Genomic DNA, 21,394 nt, shown 5'->3' with positions numbered 1-21,394 from the left:
CCTGGGTATGGTGAATTTCCTTGCGAAGTTCATTCCGAATCTCGCCTCGCACAGCCCTCAGAAACCTGGTTCGCAAAACTACGGACTTCCAGTGGCTCCCCGCCCACGAGCTCGAGTGGAGGGAACTGAAGGCCAAGCTTTCCACGGCCCCAGGGCTGGCCTTTTTCGACCCGACCAAAGAGACTAAAATCTCTACTGATGCCAGTTGCGTATGCGTCACGGGCAATGACCCCCACGGAACAGCGCTACACGCAGATTGAGAAAGAGTGTCTCGGCCATCTGACCAGTGTCGTGAAGTTCCACGACTACGTATATGGACTTCCGCAGTTCACTGTTGAAACCGATCATCGTCCATTTGTCAACATAATACAAAAGGGCTTGAATGATATGACGCCTCGCCTCCACGCAACCTACTCAAGCTCCGGAGGTATGACTTCCAACTCGTTTATACCCCTGGCAAAGACCTTGTCGTTGCCAACGCCCTCTCCAGGTCGGTCACCGCTCCAAGCGATCACGAAAGGGTTCGTCTGCCAAATCGATGATCAAGTTCAATTTGCAGCCTCCCACTCGCCAGCATCGGATACCCGCCTGGTACAAATTCGCCGCGAGACAGCGGCTGACCCCCTTCTGCAGCGTATCCTTGCTCCCTCTTTCTCTGACTCCTTGTTCCCATCCCCCTGCCACATTAGTTTAAACACTCCTCAACCGCTCTGGCAAATAGCCCCCATCCAGTTTGTGCTGGTCCCACCTCCCCCCAGAACCGGTCCCAATGCCCCAGGAATCTGAAACCCTCCCCCTGACACCATCCCTTCAGCCACGTATTCATCCGATAGATCCTGTCATTTCTGCTCTGACTAGCACGTGGCACCGGTAGTAATCCTGAGGTCCAATTTCTTAACTTCCTTCTGGGCTCCCTGTATTCTGCTTTTAGGACCGCACTCCTGTTTTACCTATCCGTTTGTACCGATGTGTACCTCGACCACTGGCTGTTCACCCTCCCTCTCCAGAATGTCTTGTACCCGCTCCGAGCCATTTCAGTGTTAATGTAAGCCGACTTGTGACAATAAAGATTATTATAATGTCTCTTCTCCTCAAAAGACAGTCCCTTGTAATCTATCTCACTGGCCAAGTTTCAGGTTGGCTGCCTGGTATCTCACATGGTATAGACCGAGCTCTCAGACCTCAGCTCCTTCCCTGGTCTCCAGGTTGTAGAATTAGGGAAAAGCTCTGATTCCCATTCTCCATTTTTCTCCTCAGAGCGTTTAAAAAGGGATGCCGCTGTGTGGAGGTTGACTGCTGGGATGGACCACACCTGGAACCGATTGTGTACCACGGACACACGCTGACCTCCAAGATCCTCTTCAAAGATGTCATCTCTGCGGTCAACAAGTATGCCTTCATGGTAGGTGCATGCGGGGGGGGGGGGGGGGGGGGGGGGCACTGACACGTGTGCGAGGAGGTCACATACTGACCTGTGCCACACAGTGAGTGGCCAATTGGTCCTGAACCTTCCGGTCCAGTGACAGAGGAACAGTGGGAAGTGCAGCTTCCAGAATGTTCTTCATGACCTCCCAGCACTCCGTGTGGAACTTTATTCTTTGATGGGGCGTGGGTGTCACCGGCATTTGTTGCCCAGCCCTAATTGCCCCTTGGACTGAGTGTCTTGCTCGGCCATTTTAGGGGGGCAGTTAAGAGCCAACCACGTCGCTGTGGGTCTGGAGTCACATGTAGGCCAGACCGGGTAAGGATAGAAATTAGGAGCAGAAGGAGGCCATTTGGTCCTCGACGAAAGTAAGGACGGCAGAATTCTGTTTCCCGAAAGGAGATTAGTGAACCAGATGAGTTTTTATTGGCAATTGATGATTGTAAGAGGGAAATAATGAATATGGTTTATGACAACAATGGTGGTGGCACAGTGGTTAGCACTGCTGCCTCACGGTGCCGAGGTCCCAGGTTCGATCCCGGCCCCGGGTCACTGTCCGTGTGGAGTTTGCACATTCTCCCCGTGTCTGCGTGGGTCTCACCCCCACAACCCAAAGATGTGCCGGGTAGGAGGATTGGCCACGCTAAATTGTCCCTTAATTGGAAAAAGAGATTGGTTGCTCTAAATTGATGACGACAATTTCTTGGGGAAGGTGTAAGGGTGAATGAATAGGTTCAGTAAAAGGGGAAATGATCTAACAGCCCTGACTGAGAGTAAAATCCCAGGCTAGTTAAATGCCTCAAGGTCCGAACGTCAGTAGAACTTGCCAGCAAGGTGGTTTGCACTTTAGAAGAAGACAGTTCGAGACTAGACGATTACAAATGAGCCTTTGGACGTGGGTTTATTAATAAACCTACATAAGCAAGATCGAAATTTGTGGACTTCTGGTGGTGACCATGGAGTGAGTGGTCGCACGTTCGCTCAAGGTGGATTCTTGAATTTGGTTTTGGGTTTATTGCCACGTGTACCGAGGTATTGTCCTGCGCACAGTCCAGGCAGATCGTTCCATACATGAAAACATAAAACATATGATAAATACACAACATAAATACATAGACACAGGCAATGGGTGACGCATACAGGAGGGAGTGTAGTGCTATGCAGTAGAGGTCAGATCAGTCCAGAGGAGGGTCGTTTAGGAGTCTGGTAACAGTGGGGAAGAAGCTGTTTTTGAGTCTGTTCGTGCGTGTTCTCAGACTTCTGTATCTCCTGCCCGATGGAAGAAGTTGGAAAAGTGAGTAAGCCGGGTGGGAGGGGTCTTTGATTACACTGCCCGCTTTCCCCCGGCAGCGGGAGGTGTAGATGGAGTCAATGGATGGGAGGCAGGTTTGTGTGATGGACTGGGCTGTGTTCATGATTCCGTTGGTCCTTTCCCATCCGTATGGGAGTTATTCTGAGGGCAAACGGTGTGTGAGTGCTCAGGGAAGGTCATCCTCCTCTACTGAATCTGCCGTATGGAGCAGAGGCCGAGAAGCTCCATGAGAAAGACAAAGCAGCTGGAGCAGGAAGGTTTTTTGTGATCCGCCACAGGTGAAGATGGCAGAGGCCCAGTGGTCGATGGTGGAGTTTGTGAACGGACAATCTCAGCAGTAGAGGAAAGAGGCTTTGGAAGACCTGGCTAAGGTGGTGGAGCCGCTCAGAGCTGCGATTGAGAGAGTGGAGCAGAGATTAGAGGCTCAGAGCCTGGCGATCCAGGAGGTGGAGGAGGCAGTGGGGGAGCATGAGGAGTGGATGGCCTTGTTGGAGACAGAGTTAGACCATAAGACATAGCAGAATTAAGCCACTCAGCCCATCGAGTCTGCTCCATGTTCAATCATGGCTGATATTCTCAAATCCCCATTCTCCTGCCTTCTCCCCATAGCCCCTGTGATGGAACCATCGATTCACCAGACACGTGCTTTCCGATATGAACAGTGGTTTAATCTACAGAGCCAGCCTGTTACCCGTTGATGAACTCTCGGTGAACTGCAGGCTGACTCTGGACAAGGGTATTTATACAGCAGCACAAGGGGGAGGAGTCGTGGGCGGAGCCAAGGGTGGAGCCCCGTACAAACTCCTGAGCATTCCCAGAGCTACTCCCCCTAGTGGTCGGATAACGCTACTGCGCTTACAAAGACACAGTGTGAATTACCAAGTTACATTCACCACATTCACCCCCTGCAAAAAAAAATCAAGTCCGGCGGGGGTGGTAGTCTACAAAGTCAGTCTGTCCGGTGGTCGAACTGTCCGCTGTGATCTGCAGAGCACCAGGGTTGCAGCCTCTTGTGGTGGCTGGATGGGTGTTGTGTGCTGGGGTACGATGGCGGACTCCAGGGAGGGTTGTATCCGAGCTTCATACTCTCCTGGTTCGACCGGGGACTGGGGGCGCTGGGAGCTGGCCGGCGCGGGTGAGCGGAACTGGTGGAGCGAGCTCGTGGGCAGCAGCATGGGGTGTAGGGTGAGAGGACCTTCTGTGGGGGTAGAGGGGACGCTGGATCCGGCAGGTGCCAGATCCCGGAGGGATACTGTGTCCTGACGGCCGTCGGGGAACTCGACGAATGCGTACTGGGGGTTGGAGAGGAGCAGGCACCCCTTCTCAACAAGGGGGTCGGTTTTGTGCGTCCTGACGTGTTTCCTCAGGGGTACGGGGCCCGGCGTCCTCAGCCATGCCGGAAGTGAGACCCCCGTGGTAGTGCCCCTGGAAAAAATGAAGAGCCTCTCGTGAGGGGTCTGATTGGTCGCCGTGCACAAAAGGGACCTAATAGCGTGGAGAGCGTCTGGGAGGACTTCCTGCCACTGGGAGACTTGGAGTTTTCGAGACCGTAGGGTCAGTAGGACGGTCTTCCAGACCGTCGCGTTCTCCCTCTCCACCTGTCCGTTCCCCCTGGGGTTGTAGCTGGTAGTCCTGCTCGAGGCAATGCCCTTGTCAAGCAGGTACTGACGCAGCTCGTCGCTCATGAAGGACGAACCTCGGTCGCTGTGTACGTAGCTGGGGAAATCAAACAGGGTGAAGATGCTATGCAGGGCCCTAATGACTGTGTGGGAGGTCACGTTGGGGCACGGGATAGCAAATGGGAAACGGGAGAACTCATCTACGACGTTTAGAAAGTAAACGTTCTTGTTAGTTGAGGGGAGTGGCCCTTTGAAATCAATCGCGAGGCGTTCAAAGGGCCTAGAAGCCTTGACCAGGTGGGCCCTGTCTGGTCTATAGAAGTGCGGTTTGCACTCCGCACAGATCGGGCAGTCCCTGGTGACCGTTTTTACCTCCTCGTTGGAGAAAGGCAGGTTTCGGGCCCTGATGTAGTGGGCGAGCCGGGTGACCCCCCGGGTGGCAGAGGCCATTGTGGATGACTTTCAATCGGTCAATCTGCGCTCTGGCGCATGTCCCGCGGGATAGGGCATCCGGAGGCTCGTTGAGCTTCCCGGGTCGATATTTGATATCGTAATTGTAGGTGGAGAGTTTGATCCTCCACCTCAGAATTTTGTCGTTTTTAATTTTGCCCCTTTGCGAGTTGTCAAACATGAAGGCAACCGATCTTTGGTCGGTGATGAGGGTGAACTTCCTACCTGCGAAGTAGTGCCTCCAGTGACGGATAGCCTCCACAATGGCTTGTGCTTCTTTCTCGACTGAGGAGTGTCGGAGTTCTGAAGCGGAGAGGGTACGGGAGAAAAATGCAACTGGTCTCCCTGCCTGATTTAGCGTGGCTGCAAGAGCTACCTCTGAGGTGTCGCTCTCTACCTGGAATGGGGTGGATTCATCCACCGCCCGCATGGCCGCTTTGGCGATGTCCTCCTTGATGCAGTCGAAGGCCTGGCGCGCCTCAGCTGACAGGGGAAATCGTGTGGCCCTAAAGAGTGGGCGGGCTTTGTCCGCATATTGAGGGACCCACTGGGCGTAGGAGGAGAAAAATCCCAAGCCCAAGTTTTTATTTATTTAATTTTATTTTTTTAGTTTTTAGTTTTCAGTAGTTGGGAAGTTAGTTCAGTGGGAATGGAGGTTGGGGCAGTTGAATGTTCCTCCTGCAGAATGTGGGAGGAAAGGGTCACCTCGGGTGTCCCTTCTGACTACATCTGCGGGAAGTGCACCCAACTCCAGCTCCTCGAGAACTGCGTTAGGGACCTGGAGCTGGAGCTGGATGAACTTCGGATCATTCGGGAGGCGGAGGGGGTTATTGAGAGGAGTTATAGTGAGGTAGTCACACCTCAGGTAAAAGAAGAAGGTAGATGGGTTACCATCAGGGGAGGGAGAGGGAACCGGCAGGCAGTGCAGGGATCCCCTGTGGTCGTTCCCCTCAATAACAAGTATACCGTTTTGGATACTGTTGCGGGGGACGACTTACCAGGGGCAAGCAATGGGGCACAGGTCTCTGGCACAGAGTCTGTCCCTGTTGCTCAGAAGGGAAGGGAGAAGAGGAACAGAGCACTTGTCATTGGGGACTCCATAGTTAGAGGAACAGACAGGAGGTTCTGTGGGAACGAAAGAGACTCACGGTTGGTGTGTTGCCTCCCAGGTGCCAGGGTTCGTGATGTCTCTGATCGTGTTTTTGGGATCCTTAAGGGGGACGGGGAGCAGCCCCAAGTCGTGGTCCACATAGGTACCAACGACATAGGTAGGAAGAGAGATGGGGATTTGAGACAGAAATTCAGGGAGCTAGGGTGGAAGCTGAGAGCTAGAACAAACAGAGTTGTTATCTCTGGGTTGTTACCCGTGCCACGTGCTAGCGAAGTGAGAACTAAGGAGAGAGAGGAGTTGAACATGTGGCTACAGGGATGGTGCAGGAGGGAGGGTTTTGGTTTCCTGGATAATTTGGGCTCATTCTGGGGTAGGTGGGATCTCTACAGACAGGATGGTCTTCACCTGAACCAGAGGGGTACCAATATCCTGGGGGGGAGATTTGCTAGTGCTCTTCGGGGGGGTTTAAACTAATTCAGCAGGGGGATGGGAACCTAAATTATAGTCCCAGTGTACAGGATGTTGAGAGTAGTGAGGTCAGGGATAGGGTTAAAAGTTCGAAAGAGGGCACCGGCAAGCAGGATGCTGGTTTGAAGTGTGTCTACTTCAACGCCAGGAGCATCCGAAATAAGGTGGGTGAGCTTGCAGCATGGGTTGGTACCTGGGATCTCGATGTTGTGGCGATTTCGGAGACATGGGTAGAGCAGGGACAGGAATGGTTGTTGCAGGTTCCAGGATTTAGATGTTTCTGTAAGAACTGAGAAGATGGTAAAAGATAGGGGCGTGTGGCATTGTTAATCAAGGAAAGTATTACGGCGGTAGAAAGGACGTTTGAGGACTCGTCTACTGTGGTAGTATGGGCCGAGGTTAGGAACAGGAGAGGAGAGGTCACCCTGTTGGGAGTTGGCTATAGACCTCCGAATAGTTCCAGAGATGTAGAGGATAGGATTGCAAAGGTGATTCTCGACGGGAGCGAGAGTAACAGGGTAGTTGTTATGGGGGACTTTAACTTTCCAAATATTGACTGGAAATACTATAGTTCGAGTGCTATAGATGGGTCAGTTTTTGTGTAGTGTGTGCAGGAGGGTTTTCTGACACAGTATGTAGACAGGCCAACAAGGGGCGAGGCCACATTGGATTTGGTACTGGGTAATGAACCCGGCCAGGTGTTAGATTTAGATGTAGGTGAGCACTTTGGTGATAGTGATCACAATTCGGTTATGTTTACTTTAGCAATGGGCAGGGATAGGTATATACCGTAAGGCAAGAATTATAGCTGGGGGAAAGGCAATTATGATGCTATTCGGCAAGATTTAGGATGTATAGGATGGGGAAGGAAACTGCAGGGGATGGGTACAATCGAAATGTGGAGCTTTTTCAAGGAACAGCTACTGCGTGTCCTTGATAAGTATGTACCTGTCAGGCAGGGAGGAAGTTGTCGAGCAAGGAAACCGTGGTTTACTAAGGAAGTTGAAGCAATTGTCAAGAGGAAGAAGAAGGCTTATGTTAGGATGAGACATGAAGGCTCAGTTAGGGCACTTGAGAGTTACAAGTTAGCCAGGAAGGACCTAAAGGGAGAGTTAAGAAGAGCGAGGAGAAGACACAAAAAGTCGTTGGCGGATAGGATCAAGGAAAACCCTAAGGCTTTCTATAGGTATATCAGGAACAAAAGAATGACTCGAGTAAGATTAGGGCCAATCAAGGATAGTAGTGGAAAGTTGTGTGTGGAATCAGAGGAGATAGGGGAAGCGTTAAATGGATATTTTTCGTCAGTGTTTACACTGGAGAAAGACAATGTTGTCGAGGAGAACACTCAGGTTCAGTTGACCAGGCTAGATGGAATTGAGGTTCACAAGGAGGAGGTGTTAGCAATTTTGGAAAATGTAAAAATAGATAAGTCCCCTGGGCCAGATGGAATTTATCCTAGGATTCTCTGGGAAGCCAGGGAGGAGATTGCAGAGCCTTTGTCCTTGATCTTTATGTCGTCTTTGTCGACAGGAATAGAGCCGGAAGACTGGAGGATAGCAAATGTTGTCCCCTTGTTCAAGAAGGGGAGTAGAGACAACCCTGGTAATTATAGACCTGTGAGCCTTACTTCGGTTGTGGGTAAAATGTTGGAAAAGGTTATCAGAGATAGAGTTTATAATCATCTTGAAAAGAACAAGTTGATTAGCGATAGTCAACACGGTTTTGTGAAGGGTAGGTCATGCCTCACAAACCTTATTGAGTTTTTTGAGAAGGTGACCAAACAGGTGGATGAGGGTAAAGTGGTTGATGTGGTGTATATGGATTTCAATAAGGCGTTTGATAAGGTTCCCCACGGTGGGCTATTGCAGAAAATATGGAAGTATGGGATTCAGGGTGATTTAGCGGTTTGGATCAATAATTGGCTAGCTGAAAGAAGACAGAGGGTGGTGGTTGATGGCAAATGTTCATCCTGGAGTTCAGTTACTAGTGGTGTACCACAAGGATCTGTTTTGGGGCCACTTTTTTTGTCATTTTTATAAATGACCTGGAAGAGGGTGTAGAAGGATGGGTTAGTAAATTTGCAGATGACACGAAGGTCGGTGGAGTTGTGGATAGTGCTGATGGATGTTATAGGATACAGAGGGACATAGATAAGCTGCAGAGCTGGGCTGAAAGGTGGCAGATGGAGTTTAATGCGGAAAAGTGTGAGGTGGTTCACTTTGGAAGGAGTAATAGGAATGCAGAGTACTGGGCTAATGGCAAGATTCTTGGTAGTGTAGATGAACAGATAGATCTCGGCATCCAGGTACATAAATCCCTGAAAGTTGCCACCCAGGTTAATAGGACTGTTAAGAAGGCATATGGTGTGCTAGCCTTTATCAGTCGGGGGATTGAGTTTCGGAGCCACAAGGTCATGCTGCAGCTGTACATAACTCTGGTGCGGCCGCACCTGGAGTACTGCGTGCAGTTCTGGTCACCACATTATAGGAAGGATGTGGAAGCTTTGGAAAGGGTTCAGAGGAGATTTACTAGGATGTTGCCTGGTATGGAGGGCAGGTCTTACGAGGAAAGGCTCAGGGAATTGAGGTTGTTTTCGTTAGAGAGGAGAAGGCTGAGAGGTGACTTAATAGAGACATATAAGATAGTCAGAGGGTTAGATAGGCTGGACAGTGAGAGTCCTTTTCCTCGGATGGTGATGACCAACACGAGGAGACATAGCTTTAAATTGAGGGGTGATAGATATAGGACAGATGTCAGAGGCAGTTTCTTTACTCAGAGAGTAGTAGGGGTGTGGAACGCCCTGCCTGCAACAGTAGTAGACTCGCCAACTTTAAGGGCATTTAAGTGGTCACTGGATAGACATATGGATGAAAATGGAATAGTGTAGGTCAGATAGGCTTCAGATGGTTTAACAGGTCGGCGCAACATCGAGGGCCGAAGGGCCCGTACTGCGCTGTAATGTTCTATGTTCTATGTTCTATGCTCTATGTTCACCGTTTGAGGGCCTTGGGACAATGAGGGAGGGGGAGTTCTAAGAGGGGGCACATACGGTCCGGGTCTGGGCCCAGGACTCCGTTTCCCACGACATAGCCGAGGATGGTTAGTCTGGATGTGCGGAAAACGCATTTTTCCTTGTTATACGTGAGATTCAGTTTCTGTGCCATCTGGAGAAAACGGTGGAGTTTGGTGTCATGGTCCTGCTGGTCATCGCCGCAGATGGTGACATTGTCCAAGTACGGAAACGTGGCCCGCAGCCCGTACTGGTCTACCATTCGGTCCATTGCTCGTTGGAACACCGAGACCCCATTAGTGACGCCGAAGGGAACCCGGAGGAAATGGAAGAGGCGGCCATCGGCCTCGAATGCCGTGTAGTGGCGGTCCTCCGGGCGGATTGGGAGCTGGAGGTATGCAGACCTCCGATCCACCGTGGAAAAGAGCCGGTACTGGGCGATCTGGTTTACCATGTCTGCAATCCTGGGGAGGGGATACGCGTCGAGGAGCGTAAATCTATTTATGGTCTGACTATAGTTGACAACCAGGGCCTATTGCTGGCCTCTATAACCCCCTCACTGAGTAGCCTTCGGACCTCTGCTCTGATAAATACCCTATCCTGCAGGCTATACCGCCTGCTACGAGTGGCTACGGGTTTACAGTCCTTTGTCAGATTGGCAAAGAGAGGAGGGGGGGGATTCGCAGGCTGCAGATCGTGAGTGGGGGCAGGGGCCCGCTGAAGATGAGGGTGAGGCTCTTTAGGTTACATTGAAAGTCTAGGCCTAATAAGAGTGGCGCGCAGAGTTCGGGCAAAACGTAGAGTTGGAATTTTGAGTAGCTAGCGCCTCGGATTGTGAGTGTCGCGGCGGTGCGCCCCTGGATCTGGACCGAATGGGAGCCTGAGGCGAGCGCGATAGTTTGCTGCACGGGGAAAATGGGGAGCGAACAGCGTCTTACCAGGTCTGGATGTATGAAGCTCTCCGGGGGAGTCGCTGGTCGGGGGCCCATGATTTGGTCGCGGGATCTGCGGGGAACGAGTTAAGGCTGCGGAAGGAGACCTCCATCATGGTAGCAGCTTCCACAGTTGTTTCTAAGTCTTGGGCCCCCTTTTCCAGCAGTCGTTGGCGCACATAGTTAGACCTGAGGCCCGCTACAAAAACATCGCGTACCGCCAATTCCCTGTGTTCAGCTGCGGTAACCGCTTGGTAATTACAGTCATTTGACAAATTATTGAGTTCCCTTAAAAATTCGGCGAGTGATTCTGTAGGCCGTTGGCGGCGAGTCGTGAACACCTTACATATATCTTATTGAGTACCGCTAGCGCTGCAGTATATGAACCGGCTGAGTTTAGTTGCGTAGAGATTCGGTGGCTCACCCTCGCATGCAGTAGACTTAACTTTGTTCCTCTGTCGTTTCGGCTGTGCTCACTTCTGCCAGGTAGGCCTTAAAGCACCGCAGCCAGTGGGAGAAGATTTCTTTTGCCTCTGCATCCTGTGGGTCGAGTTCCAGGCGTCCAGTCGTGAGGGCCGATTCCATGATCGATCTTGACTGTTCTTAAGTAGATTAAATTGATGGAACCATCAATTCACCAGACACGTGCTTTCGATATGGACAGTGGTTTTAATCTACTTACTACAGAGTCAGCCTGTTACCCGTTGATGAACTCTCGGTGAACTGCAGGCTGACTCTGGGCAAGGGTATTTATACAGCAGCACAAGGGGGAGGAGTCGTGGGCGGAGCCAAGGGTGGAGCCCCGTACAAACTCCTGAGCATTCCCAGAGCTACTCCCCCTAGTGGTCGGATAACGCTACTGCGCTTACAAAGATACAGTGTGAATTACCAAGTTACATTCACCACACCCTGAACCCCTTATTAATCAAGAACAGAAGACCATAAGACCTAGGCTGTGGATGGTTCTGGACGGCCAGAAGAGACTGTGAGAAGTTAGAGGTCCTGGAGAACCGCTCCAGGAGACAGAACCTGAGGATGGTCAGGATGCCTGAGGGCATTGACGGAGTGGAGGCTGCCAAGTATGTGGTGAGAATGCTGGAGAAGTTGTTGGGGGAGGGGGCCTTTGACTGTCCCCTCGAGATGGGTCGGGCGCACAGCGCACTGAGGAGGGGGCTGCAGGTGAGGGAACTGCTGAGGGCGGAGGCATTGATTCTTGGACAAAGAAAAGATCTTGAAATGGGCGAGGAGGTGCCCTGGGGAGGGAATGAGCTGCGGGTCTACCCAGACCTGGAGTGAGCTGCGGGTCTACCCAGACCTGGAGTGCGCTGTGGATCTACCCGGACCTGGAGTGAGCAGTGGGTGTACGTGGACCTGGAGTGAGCTGTGGGTCTACCCAGACCTGGAGTGAGCTGTGGGTCTACGTGTACCTGGAGTGAGCTGTGGGTCTACGTGTACCTGGAGTGAGCAGCGGGTGTACGCGGACCTGGAGTGAGCTGTAGGTCTACATGGACCTGGAGTGAGCTGTGGGTCTACGTGTACCTGGAGTGAGCTGTGGGTCTACCCAGACCTGGAGTGAGCTGTGGGTCTACATGTACCTGGAGTGAGCTGTGGGTCTACGTGTACCTGGAGTGAGCTGTAGGTCTACGTGGACCTGGAGTGAGCTGTGGGTCTACCCAGACCTGGAGTGAGCTGTGGGTCTACCCAGACCTGGAGTGAGCTGTGGTTCTACATGTACCTGGAGTGAGCTGTGGGTCTACCCAGACCTGGAGTGAGCTGTGGGTCTACACGGACCTGGAGTGAGCTGTGGGTCTACGCGGACCTGGAGTGAGCTGCGGGTCTACCCAGACCTGGAGTGAGCTGTGGGTCTATGTGGACCTGGAGTGAGCTGCGGGGGGCCTACGTGGACCTGGAGTGAGCTGCGGGTCTACGCGGACCTGGGGTGAGCTGCGGATCTACCCGGACCTGGAGTGAGCTGCGGGTCTACCCGGTCCTGGAGTGAGCTGTGGGTCTACCCGGACCTGGAGTGAGCTGTGGGTCTACGTGGACCTGGAGTGAGCTGTAGGTCTACCCGGACCCGGAATGAGCTGTGGGTCTACGTGGACCTGGAGTGAGCTGTGGGTCTACGTGGACCTGGAGTGAGCTGTGGGTCTACCCAGACCTGGAGTGAGCTGCGGATCTACCCGGACCTGGAGTGAGCTGTGGGTCTACCCAGACCTGGAGTGAGCTGTGGGTCTACCCAGACCTGGAGTGAGCTGCGGGTCTACGCGGACCTGGAGTGAGCTGTGGGTCTATGTGGACCTGGAGTGAGCTGTGGGTCTACCCGGACCTGGGTGTGGAGCTGCGGGTCTACGCGGACCTGGAGTGAGCTGTGGGTCTACGTGGACCTGGAGTGAGCTGTGGGTCTACCCGGACCTGGGTGTGGAGCTGTGGGTCTACGTGGACCTGGAGTGAGCTGTGGGTCTACGTGGACCTGGAGTGAGCTGTGGGTCTACGTGGACCTGGAGTGAGCTGTGGGTCTACCCGGACCTGGAGTGAGCTGTGGGGGGCCTACACGGACCTGGAGTGAGCTGTGGGTCTACGTGGACCTGGAGTGAGCTGTGGGTCTACGTGGACCTGGAGTGAGCTGTGGGTCTACCCAGACCTGGAGTGAGCTGTGGGTCTACCCGGACCTGGGTGTGGAGCTGTGGGTCTACGTGGACCTGGAGTGAGCTGTGGGTCTACGCGGACCTGGAGTGTGCTGTGGGTCTACGTGGACCTGGAGTGAGCTGTGGGTCTACCCGGACCTGGAGTGAGCTGTGGGGGGCCTACACGGACCTGGAGTGAGCTGTGGGTCTACCCGGACCTGGAGTGAGCTGCGGGTCTACGCGGACCTGGAGTGAGCTGCGGGTCTATGTGGACCTGGAGTGAGCTGTGGGTCTACGCGGAGCTGGGGTGAGCTGTGGGTCTACCCGGACCTGGGTGTGGAGCTGCGGGTCTACCTGGACCTGGAGTGAGCTGTGGGTCTACGCGGACCTGGAGTGAGCTGTGGGTCTATGTGGACCTGGAGTGAGCTGTGGGTCTATGTGGACCTGGAGTGAGCTGCGGGTCTACGCGGACCTGGAGTGAGCTGTGGGTCTACGTGGACCTGGGGTGAGCTGTGGGTCTACCCGGACCTGGGTGTGGAGCTGCGGGTCTACCTGGACCTGGAGTGAGCTGTGGGTCTACGCGGAGCTGGGGTGAGCTGTGGGTCTACGCGGACCTGGGGTGAGCTGTGGGTCTATGTGGACCTGGAGTGAGCTGTGGGTCTACGCGGACCTGGAGTGAGCTGTGGGTCTATGTGGACCTGGAGTGAGCTGTGGGTCTACGTGGACCTGGGGTGAGCTGTGGGTCTACCCGGACCTGGGTGTGGAGCTGCGGGTCTACCTGGACCTGGAGTGAGCTGCGGGTCTACGCGGACCTGGAGTGAGCTGTGGGTCTACGAGGACCTGGGGTGAGCGGACCTGGGCAGAGGCTGTATCCTGTATCACAGTCGGGCAGTACTGTTCATAGTTTTTGATGGTTGCAGGTGTCGGAGTTCCCGGTGATCTTGTCCATTGAGAATCACTGCAGCATCGAGCAGCAGACAGTGATGGCCCAACACCTACACAACATCCTGGGAGACAAGCTGGTCAAATGCACCATTGACGGGAGGATCCCCACTCAATTCCCATCTCCAGAGGTAAGAGTACAGGAACTGACAGGACAGGGTGCCCCCGAGGTTTCTGCAATGACTGTGGGTTAATAACAAAATGAAAACCATTTCTGTTGCTGAATGAGGACATTGACAAACAGCAAGAAAACACGGCGTGTATTTAAACGGAATCGCAATTCTCATGGCCACCAATGTTTCAACACACTGTACAGCCAATGAAATGCAGGGTCATCACTGTAAATAGAATCAGAGAAGGTTTGCGGCACTGAATGAGGCCACTCTGCCCATCCTGTCTGGGAAATGAGTCACTCAGTCTAGCCCCACTTCCCAGCGTTGGGCCCATACGTCTGCATTCCAGCTGAATATCCAGGCACCTTTTAAACACGATGAGGGTTTCTGCCTCTATCACCCCTTCAGACGGTGAGTCCCAGACCCCCACATCCCTCTGGGGGGGAAACCCTTCCCTCATCGCCCCTCTAATCTTTCCACCAATCACTTTAAATCGCTGCCCTGGAGTCACTGAGCTCTCGGCTAAAGTAAACAGGCCCTTCCCACCCACTCTATCCGGCCCCCTCACTATTTTATCATCTCAATCAAATCTCCCCTCAGCTTTCTCTATTCCAGGGAGGAGAACCCCAGCCGACCCAACCTTCCCTCAGAGCTATAACCCTGTCAACATCCTGGTAAATCTCCTCTGTGTCCTCTCGGATGGAATTACTGTTATATTACTTTCTTTGGTAATATATCATTTACTCTTTGCTTCATAATCCAGAATGGTCTGATGGTGTGATTATAAAGAAACCACCAATCTCTAATTAAAGGAAAACTGATTTATTGAATAACGATTCATCAATATGGAGTTTGCACACCCCACAGAACTGTAAGACCATAAGAATTAGGAGCAGAATTTGGCCACTCGGCCCATCGAGTCTGCTCCGCCATTCAATCATGGCTGATATTTTTCTCATCCCCATTATCCTGCCTTCTCCCCATAACCCCTGATCCCCTTATTAATCAAGAACCTATCCATCTCTGTCTTAAAGACACTCAGTGATTTGACCTCCACAGCCTTCTGCGGCAAAGAGTTCCACAGATTCACCACCCTCTGGCTGAAGAAATTCCTCCTCATCTCTGTTTTAAAGGATCGTCCCTTTAGTCTGAGATGGTGGCCTCTGGCTCTAGTTTCTCCTACAAGTGGAAACATCCTCTCCACGTCCACTCTATCCAGGCCTCGCAGTATCCTGTAAGTTTCAATAAGATCCCCCCTCATCCTTCTAAACTCCAACGTGTTCAGACCCAGAGTCCTCAAACATTCCTCATACGACAAGTTCTTCATTCCAGGGATCATTCTTGTGAACCTCCCTCTGCACCCTTTCCAAGGCCCAGCACAGCCTTCCTTAGATACGGGGCACTAGTCTGGTCAGGTTAGCCTCAGGTCTCCAGTCAACTCAGCATAGTGTCAACCCACAGTTAAAGTATGTTTAATAGTTAAGAGTTCAATAAAATCGAGTTGCATTTCTTCAAGTGTTGGAAGCCTGTCTCTCTCACTGCTGCAGTAAATGCAGTCCTCGCAGACCCAGCTTACCCAACACATCATTTGCAGATCACAGTTTATAAGGGATTGAATTAGAAATATTTCAGCCATCCCCCAAATTTCAATTTTTTTACATTAATGGAGTCTATGAAAACCATTTCTTTTAAATTTGACAATTTTACTGAAGGAATTGTTTGGCAACTCAAGAAAACAGGGACAATTTTAAACCTTACGATGACATAATACAATAAGTACCTGAAGTACAGTTTACAAATGGCTGTAGTGTACAAAGGGCAGTGTCCTCAATTCAGAAATGTTCAAGAGGATTTGACAATCGTGGATGGATTGTTGCTTCGACTTGACCGGATTGTCATACCACTGTCTCTCCGACCAATGATTCTCAACCAAAGCCATGAAGGTCACCTCGGCATTGAAAAGTACACGAGGAGGGCGAGACAAGCAGTAGACTGGCTAGGTATCAATCGGGACATCACTGATCTGGTACAATAGTGGAGACGGATGGAATGGGTGACATGGCTGTTGGCGGCTCTGATGCGGATGACGTTGGTGAGATGAGCAATATTATTGTTGACTGCTTTGCCTTTTGTTTTTCAATGTTGTCACATTCTCTGTCGAGATCACCAACTGTGTCAATTGCTCTACAAAACATTTGGGAAGTATTAATGGGACTGGACGCAGACAGCGTGGGTTTATGAAAGGCAAATCGAGATGAACAAATCTACTGGAATTTTCTGAGGCTGGAACTAGTAGAATAGATCAGGGAGAAGCAGTGGAGGTGGCACACTTGGACTTTCAGACAGCCTTTGATTAGTTTAGTGGCCACAATTCAAGCCCACGGGATAGGGGGTAATGTATTGGCATGGATCGAGAATTGGTTGACAGGCAGGAAACGGAGATTAGGAATAAAGGGGTACCACAGGGATCTGTGCTTGGGCCCCAGCTGTTCATGATATATATAAATGTCCTGGATGAGGGATCCAAGTGCAAAATTTCCAAATTTGTTGATGGCACAAGACTGGGCGGAGTTGTTGTGTGTTGTGAGGAGGCTTCAAGGTGATTTAGCCAAGTTGAGTGAGTGGGCAAACAGATGGCAGATACAGTTCAATGTGGCTGACTATGAAGTTATACACTTTGGTGTGAAAAGGAGAATGCAAAAGCATTATTTAAATGGTGATATATTGGGGAGTGTGGGTGTACACTTTGTACACCAATCAACGGAAGTGGAGCGTCAGGTGCAGCAAGCAATTAGGGAGGCAAAAGGTATGCCAGCCTTCCATTGCAAGAGGGTTTGAGTTCAGACATCTTACTGCAATGATACAGGGCCTTGGTGAGGCCACACCTGGAGTATTTTGTACCGTTTTGGTCTCCCTACCTAAGAATGCAGAAACCTGCCATAGCGGGAGTGCAGCAGAGGTTAACTCGGCTGATACCAGGTTTGGCAGGACTGTCCTATGAGGAGAGATTAGTTTGACTGGGTCTGTATTTACTGGTGGTTAGGAGGTTGAAAGGTATAACATTCTAACAGGCTGGACAGACTAGATGCAGGGAGGATGTTTTCTCTGATTGGGGAACCGAGAACCAGGAGACGCAGTCTCGGGATTCGGGGAAGACCATTTCGGACTGTGATGCGAAGAATGGCCTGGTTGCCACGCATTGTCGGCGCCATCTCCAGCGACAGGAGGCTTTGGGACCCCACCATTCAGCCTGGCTGTAGCAGGAGTGTTGCTGAAAATGAAAATGAAATGAAAATCGCTTATTGTCACGAGTAGGCTTCAAATGAAGTTACTGTGAAAAGCCCCTAGTCGCCACATTCCGGCGCCTGTTCGGGGAGGCTGGTACGGGAACTGTATCTGCTATCTGTTTGCCCACTCACTCAACTTGTCTAAATCACCTTGAAGCCTCCTCACAACTCACAACAACTCCGCCCAGTCTTGTGCTGTCCACCCTTCCTGGTATTCCCAACTCTGCCTTTGCATCTCTGGCCAATCCACCTAACCTGCGCATCTTTGGGTTGTGGGGGTGAGACCCACGCAGACACGGGGAGAATGTGCAAACTCCACACGGACAGTGACCCGGGGCCGGGATCGAACCCGGTTCCTCGGCGCTACGAGGCAGCAGTGCTAACCACTGCGCCACCGTGCCACCCGTATTCAGCGTGTATTAAACGTATTTAATCTTATTCATGCGGATATGTAGAGCGAACAAGTCCGATTTTAATTTTTCTGCCCACTGAGAGTAAGAAGGGTGACTCAAGCAGCCATTGCTGGGGTAGGTAGATGCGGGTCAGATGTTGCCCTTGGTTGGGGAGTCTAGAACAATTTCAAAATAAGAGTGAAGCCACTTTGGACCGAGATGAGGAGAAATCTCTTCACACCGAGGGTGTGGATCTTTGGAATTCTCTACACCGGAGACCATCCGACTATCAGACACAGGAGCAGAATTAGGCCACTCAGCCCATCGAGTCTGCTTCGCCATTCAACCATGGCTGATATGTTTCTCATCTCCATTCTCCTTCCCTCTCCCCATAACCCCTGACCCCTTATTAATCAAGAATCTATCTATCTCTGTCTTAAAGACACTCAGTGATTTGGCCTCCACAGCCTTCTGCGGCAAAGAGTTCCACAGATTCACCACCCTCTGGCTGAAGAAATTCCTCCTCGTCTCTGTTTTAAAGGATCGTCCCTTTAGTCTGAGATTGTGCCCTCTGCTTCTAGTTTTTCCTACAAGTGGAAACATCCTCTCCACGTCCACTCTATCCAGGCCTCGCAGTATCCTGTAAGTTTCAATAAGATCCCCCCTCATCCTTCTGACTACAGACCCAGAATCCTCAACCGTTCCTCATACGACAAGCTCTTCAATCCAGGGATCATTCTTGTGAACCTCCTCTGGACCCTTTCCAAAGCCCCAGCACATCCTTCCTTAGATACGGGGCGCAAAACTGCTGACAATGGCCTGTGGAAGCTGAGTCACTGAATATGTTTAAAATAGAGATTGACAGGTTTCTAAATGCCATAAGGGGATATGGGCTTAGTGTGGGGAAAAGGCAGTGAGGTGGCTACTCAACCTTGATTGTATTGAATCATAATCTTTAGTATTAGTTTCACAAGTAGGCTGACATTAACACTGCGAAGAAGTTACTGTGAATAGCCCCTAGTTGCCACGTTCCGGCACCTGTTCGGGTACACAGAGGGAGAATTCAGAATATCCAATTCACCTAACAGCACGTCTTTCGGGATTTGTGGGAGGACAGGTTCGATGGGCTGTGTGGCCCCTCCTCCTGTTCCTATGTTGCCATGTTCTGTTGACACGCCCCCCACGCCCCACCCCCCAACCCTCACCAGCCCCTGACGAGCGCTCCACATCTCTCCCCCTTTGTTTGGGGAACTATTTCTTGATATCACCCTGGTTCGAATGGTAAGGTTCCCCCCCCCCCCCCCCCCCCCCCCCATTCAGGGCACCCCTTCACTCCCCCCCATTCAAAAAACCTCTGAAGTGAGACAGCTGGGTTATATTATCATCCTGAAAAGATAAAAATCACAACAGATTACTTTTCCGCGGTGGGAACAGCTACAACAACCCTCTCATGGCCATTTTAGATGCATTTGCTGAATAATTGAACGTATTAACCTCAGGCTGGAGATTGGCACCAGCGAGCACATTTCATCCACATTAGCTCAGTCCTCAGCCGGAGAGTGCAATTAATAACTGATGATGTGAGAGCAGTGAGATTGGGTCACCCCGTGAACACGGGGACAGCGGCGTTGTGCTGCTCCTGGTGAAAACAATCGCAGAGACAGAGAAATGGGAGGCGCCGGGAGCTGGGGAAATGCTTAAAATGTTCAGAAAGTAACTCGAGGGAGACTGGTCACCGTGAAGAGAGATGCGGGGTGTGGTATTATCATAGCTGTCAGAACTGCAAGGGTTAATGAAGTGTCTGGAGTAGCCACTAGAAGGAGCTACAGTTACAAGTATATAAGGCAGTGATGCTAAGCCTTGTGGGAGAGTGTGTGCAGGAGTTAGCTGGTGAGAGTCAAAAGTACAGGTAGTGTAAGTGAGAGGAGATCATAGTTTATATCAGTAGTGAGAGCTGTAGATGAGTGTAATAATAATAATCACTTATTGTCATGAGTAGGCTTCAATGAAGTCACTGTGAAAAGTCCCTAGTCTCCATATTCCGGTCCCTGTTCGGGGAGGCTGGCACGGGAATTGAACCTGCTTTGCTGGCATTGTTCTGCATTGCAAACCAGCTATTTAGCCCACTGTACTAAACCAGCCCTGGCGTAGTTTAAATGTTAATAATCAACTTCGGAGTACACGTCAAATCCAAATTTGTAATGTTAAATAAAATTATAGCTTTGTTTAAGTTCAGGCTATTTCTTTTAATATAAATTCAGTGTACCCAATTTGTTTTCCAATTAAGGGGCAATTTAGCCTGGCCAATCCACCGACCCTGCACATCTTTGGGTTGTGGGGGTGAAACCCACACAGACACAGGGAGAATGGGCAACCTCCACACGGACAGTGACCCAGGGCCGGGATCGAACCTGGGACCTCAGCGCCGTGAGGCAGCTGTGCTAACCACTGTGCCACATGTCGCCTAGTTCAGGCTATTTTGTGGTCTTTGTGAAGACCACGCCAACCATCCTGAAGTGAGCAACACAAAGAACACAACAAGGATGATGAGAGGGGAGAAGAGGGAGAGGAGAGGTGGCGAGAGAGAGAGAGGGAGGAAAAAGGACTTGCATTTACGGATTGCCTTTCGGAACCTCAGGACATCCTAGACCACTGTTGTAAATATAGGAAACACAGCACAGCAAGATCCCACAAACAATGAGGTTTTGTTTCATGATGTTGTTTGAAGGATGGGTATTTTCCCCAGGACCCGGTGAGAATTTATCTTGGGATGTTTTCCGACATCAATTGCACCCAAATTGTTGTTATTGAGTCCTGGCCGGAAGCAGAGAATCCCCAGAAGGATTCTATGCAGAAGGAGGCCATTCGGCCCATCGAGTGTGCACCGACCCTCTGAAAGAATACTCTGCCTAGGCCCACTCCCCCACCCTATCCCTGTAACCCCACCTAACCTGCACATCCCTGGACACTACGGGGCAATTTAGCACGGCCAATCCACCTAACCTGCACATCTTTGGACTGTGGGAGGAAACCGGAGCACCCGGAGGAAACCCACGCAGACACGGGGAGAACGTGCAGACTCCGCACAGACAGTGACCCACGCTGGGAATCGAACCTGGCACCCTGGAGCTGTGAGGCAGCAGTGCTAACCATTGTGCTACCGTGCCGCCCCTGGACGATTCTTTGGCCTCCGCTCAGAGAGCAGTTGGGGTCAAATGTAGCCCCTCTCCCGACAAATTGCTCAGCACGGAGCCAGGGCCAAATCTGGGAACCTCAATACCAATAGCCAACTGCATTTATATAGCCCCCTTGTTGTAGCAAAAGTGACCCAAGGCGCTTCACAGGAACCATCGCCAAACAGGATTCCACACAGACCCACACAGGATATTTGGACAGGCAATCAAAAGAGATGGACAGCATCTTGAGCGAGAGAGAGTGAGAGACAGAGGGGGAGAGAGAGAGGGGGAGAGAGAGAGAGAGAGAGGGGGGGGGGGGAGAGGAGAGAGGGAGAGAGAGGAGGAGAGAGGAGGGGGGGGGAGAGAGGAGAGAGAGAGGGGGGGGGAGAGAGAGAGTGAGAGAGAGAGAGAGGGGGAGAGGAGAGAGAGGGGGGAGAGAGAGAGAGAGAGAGAGAGGGGGGGGAGAGAGAGGGGGGAGAGAGAGAGAGGGGGAGAGAGAGAGAGAGGGGGGGAGAGGGGAGGGGGAAGAGAGAGG

At 51.6% G+C, this 21,394-nt stretch overlaps 1 protein-coding gene across 1 annotated transcript in view; it reads left to right on the top strand.

Moving 5' to 3' along the window:
- plcd4b (phospholipase C, delta 4b) overlaps window positions 1–21,394 on the top strand; it is a 105,009-nt gene that overhangs the window by 54,871 nt on the left and 28,744 nt on the right. Inside the window, exon 8 of the mRNA XM_038790315.1 lies at window positions 13,870–14,022. Within this exon, the coding sequence (XP_038646243.1) occupies window positions 13,870–14,022 (153 nt within the window). The remainder of the gene's footprint in view (window positions 1–13,869; window positions 14,023–21,394) is intronic.

This window comes from Scyliorhinus canicula, chromosome 2, assembly GCF_902713615.1.
Source record: "Scyliorhinus canicula chromosome 2, sScyCan1.1, whole genome shotgun sequence".
NCBI classification, from domain to species: Eukaryota; Metazoa; Chordata; class Chondrichthyes; order Carcharhiniformes; family Scyliorhinidae; genus Scyliorhinus; species Scyliorhinus canicula.
Note: the sequence above shows the minus strand (reverse complement) of the source record. Positions and strands in the feature narration are given on the sequence as shown.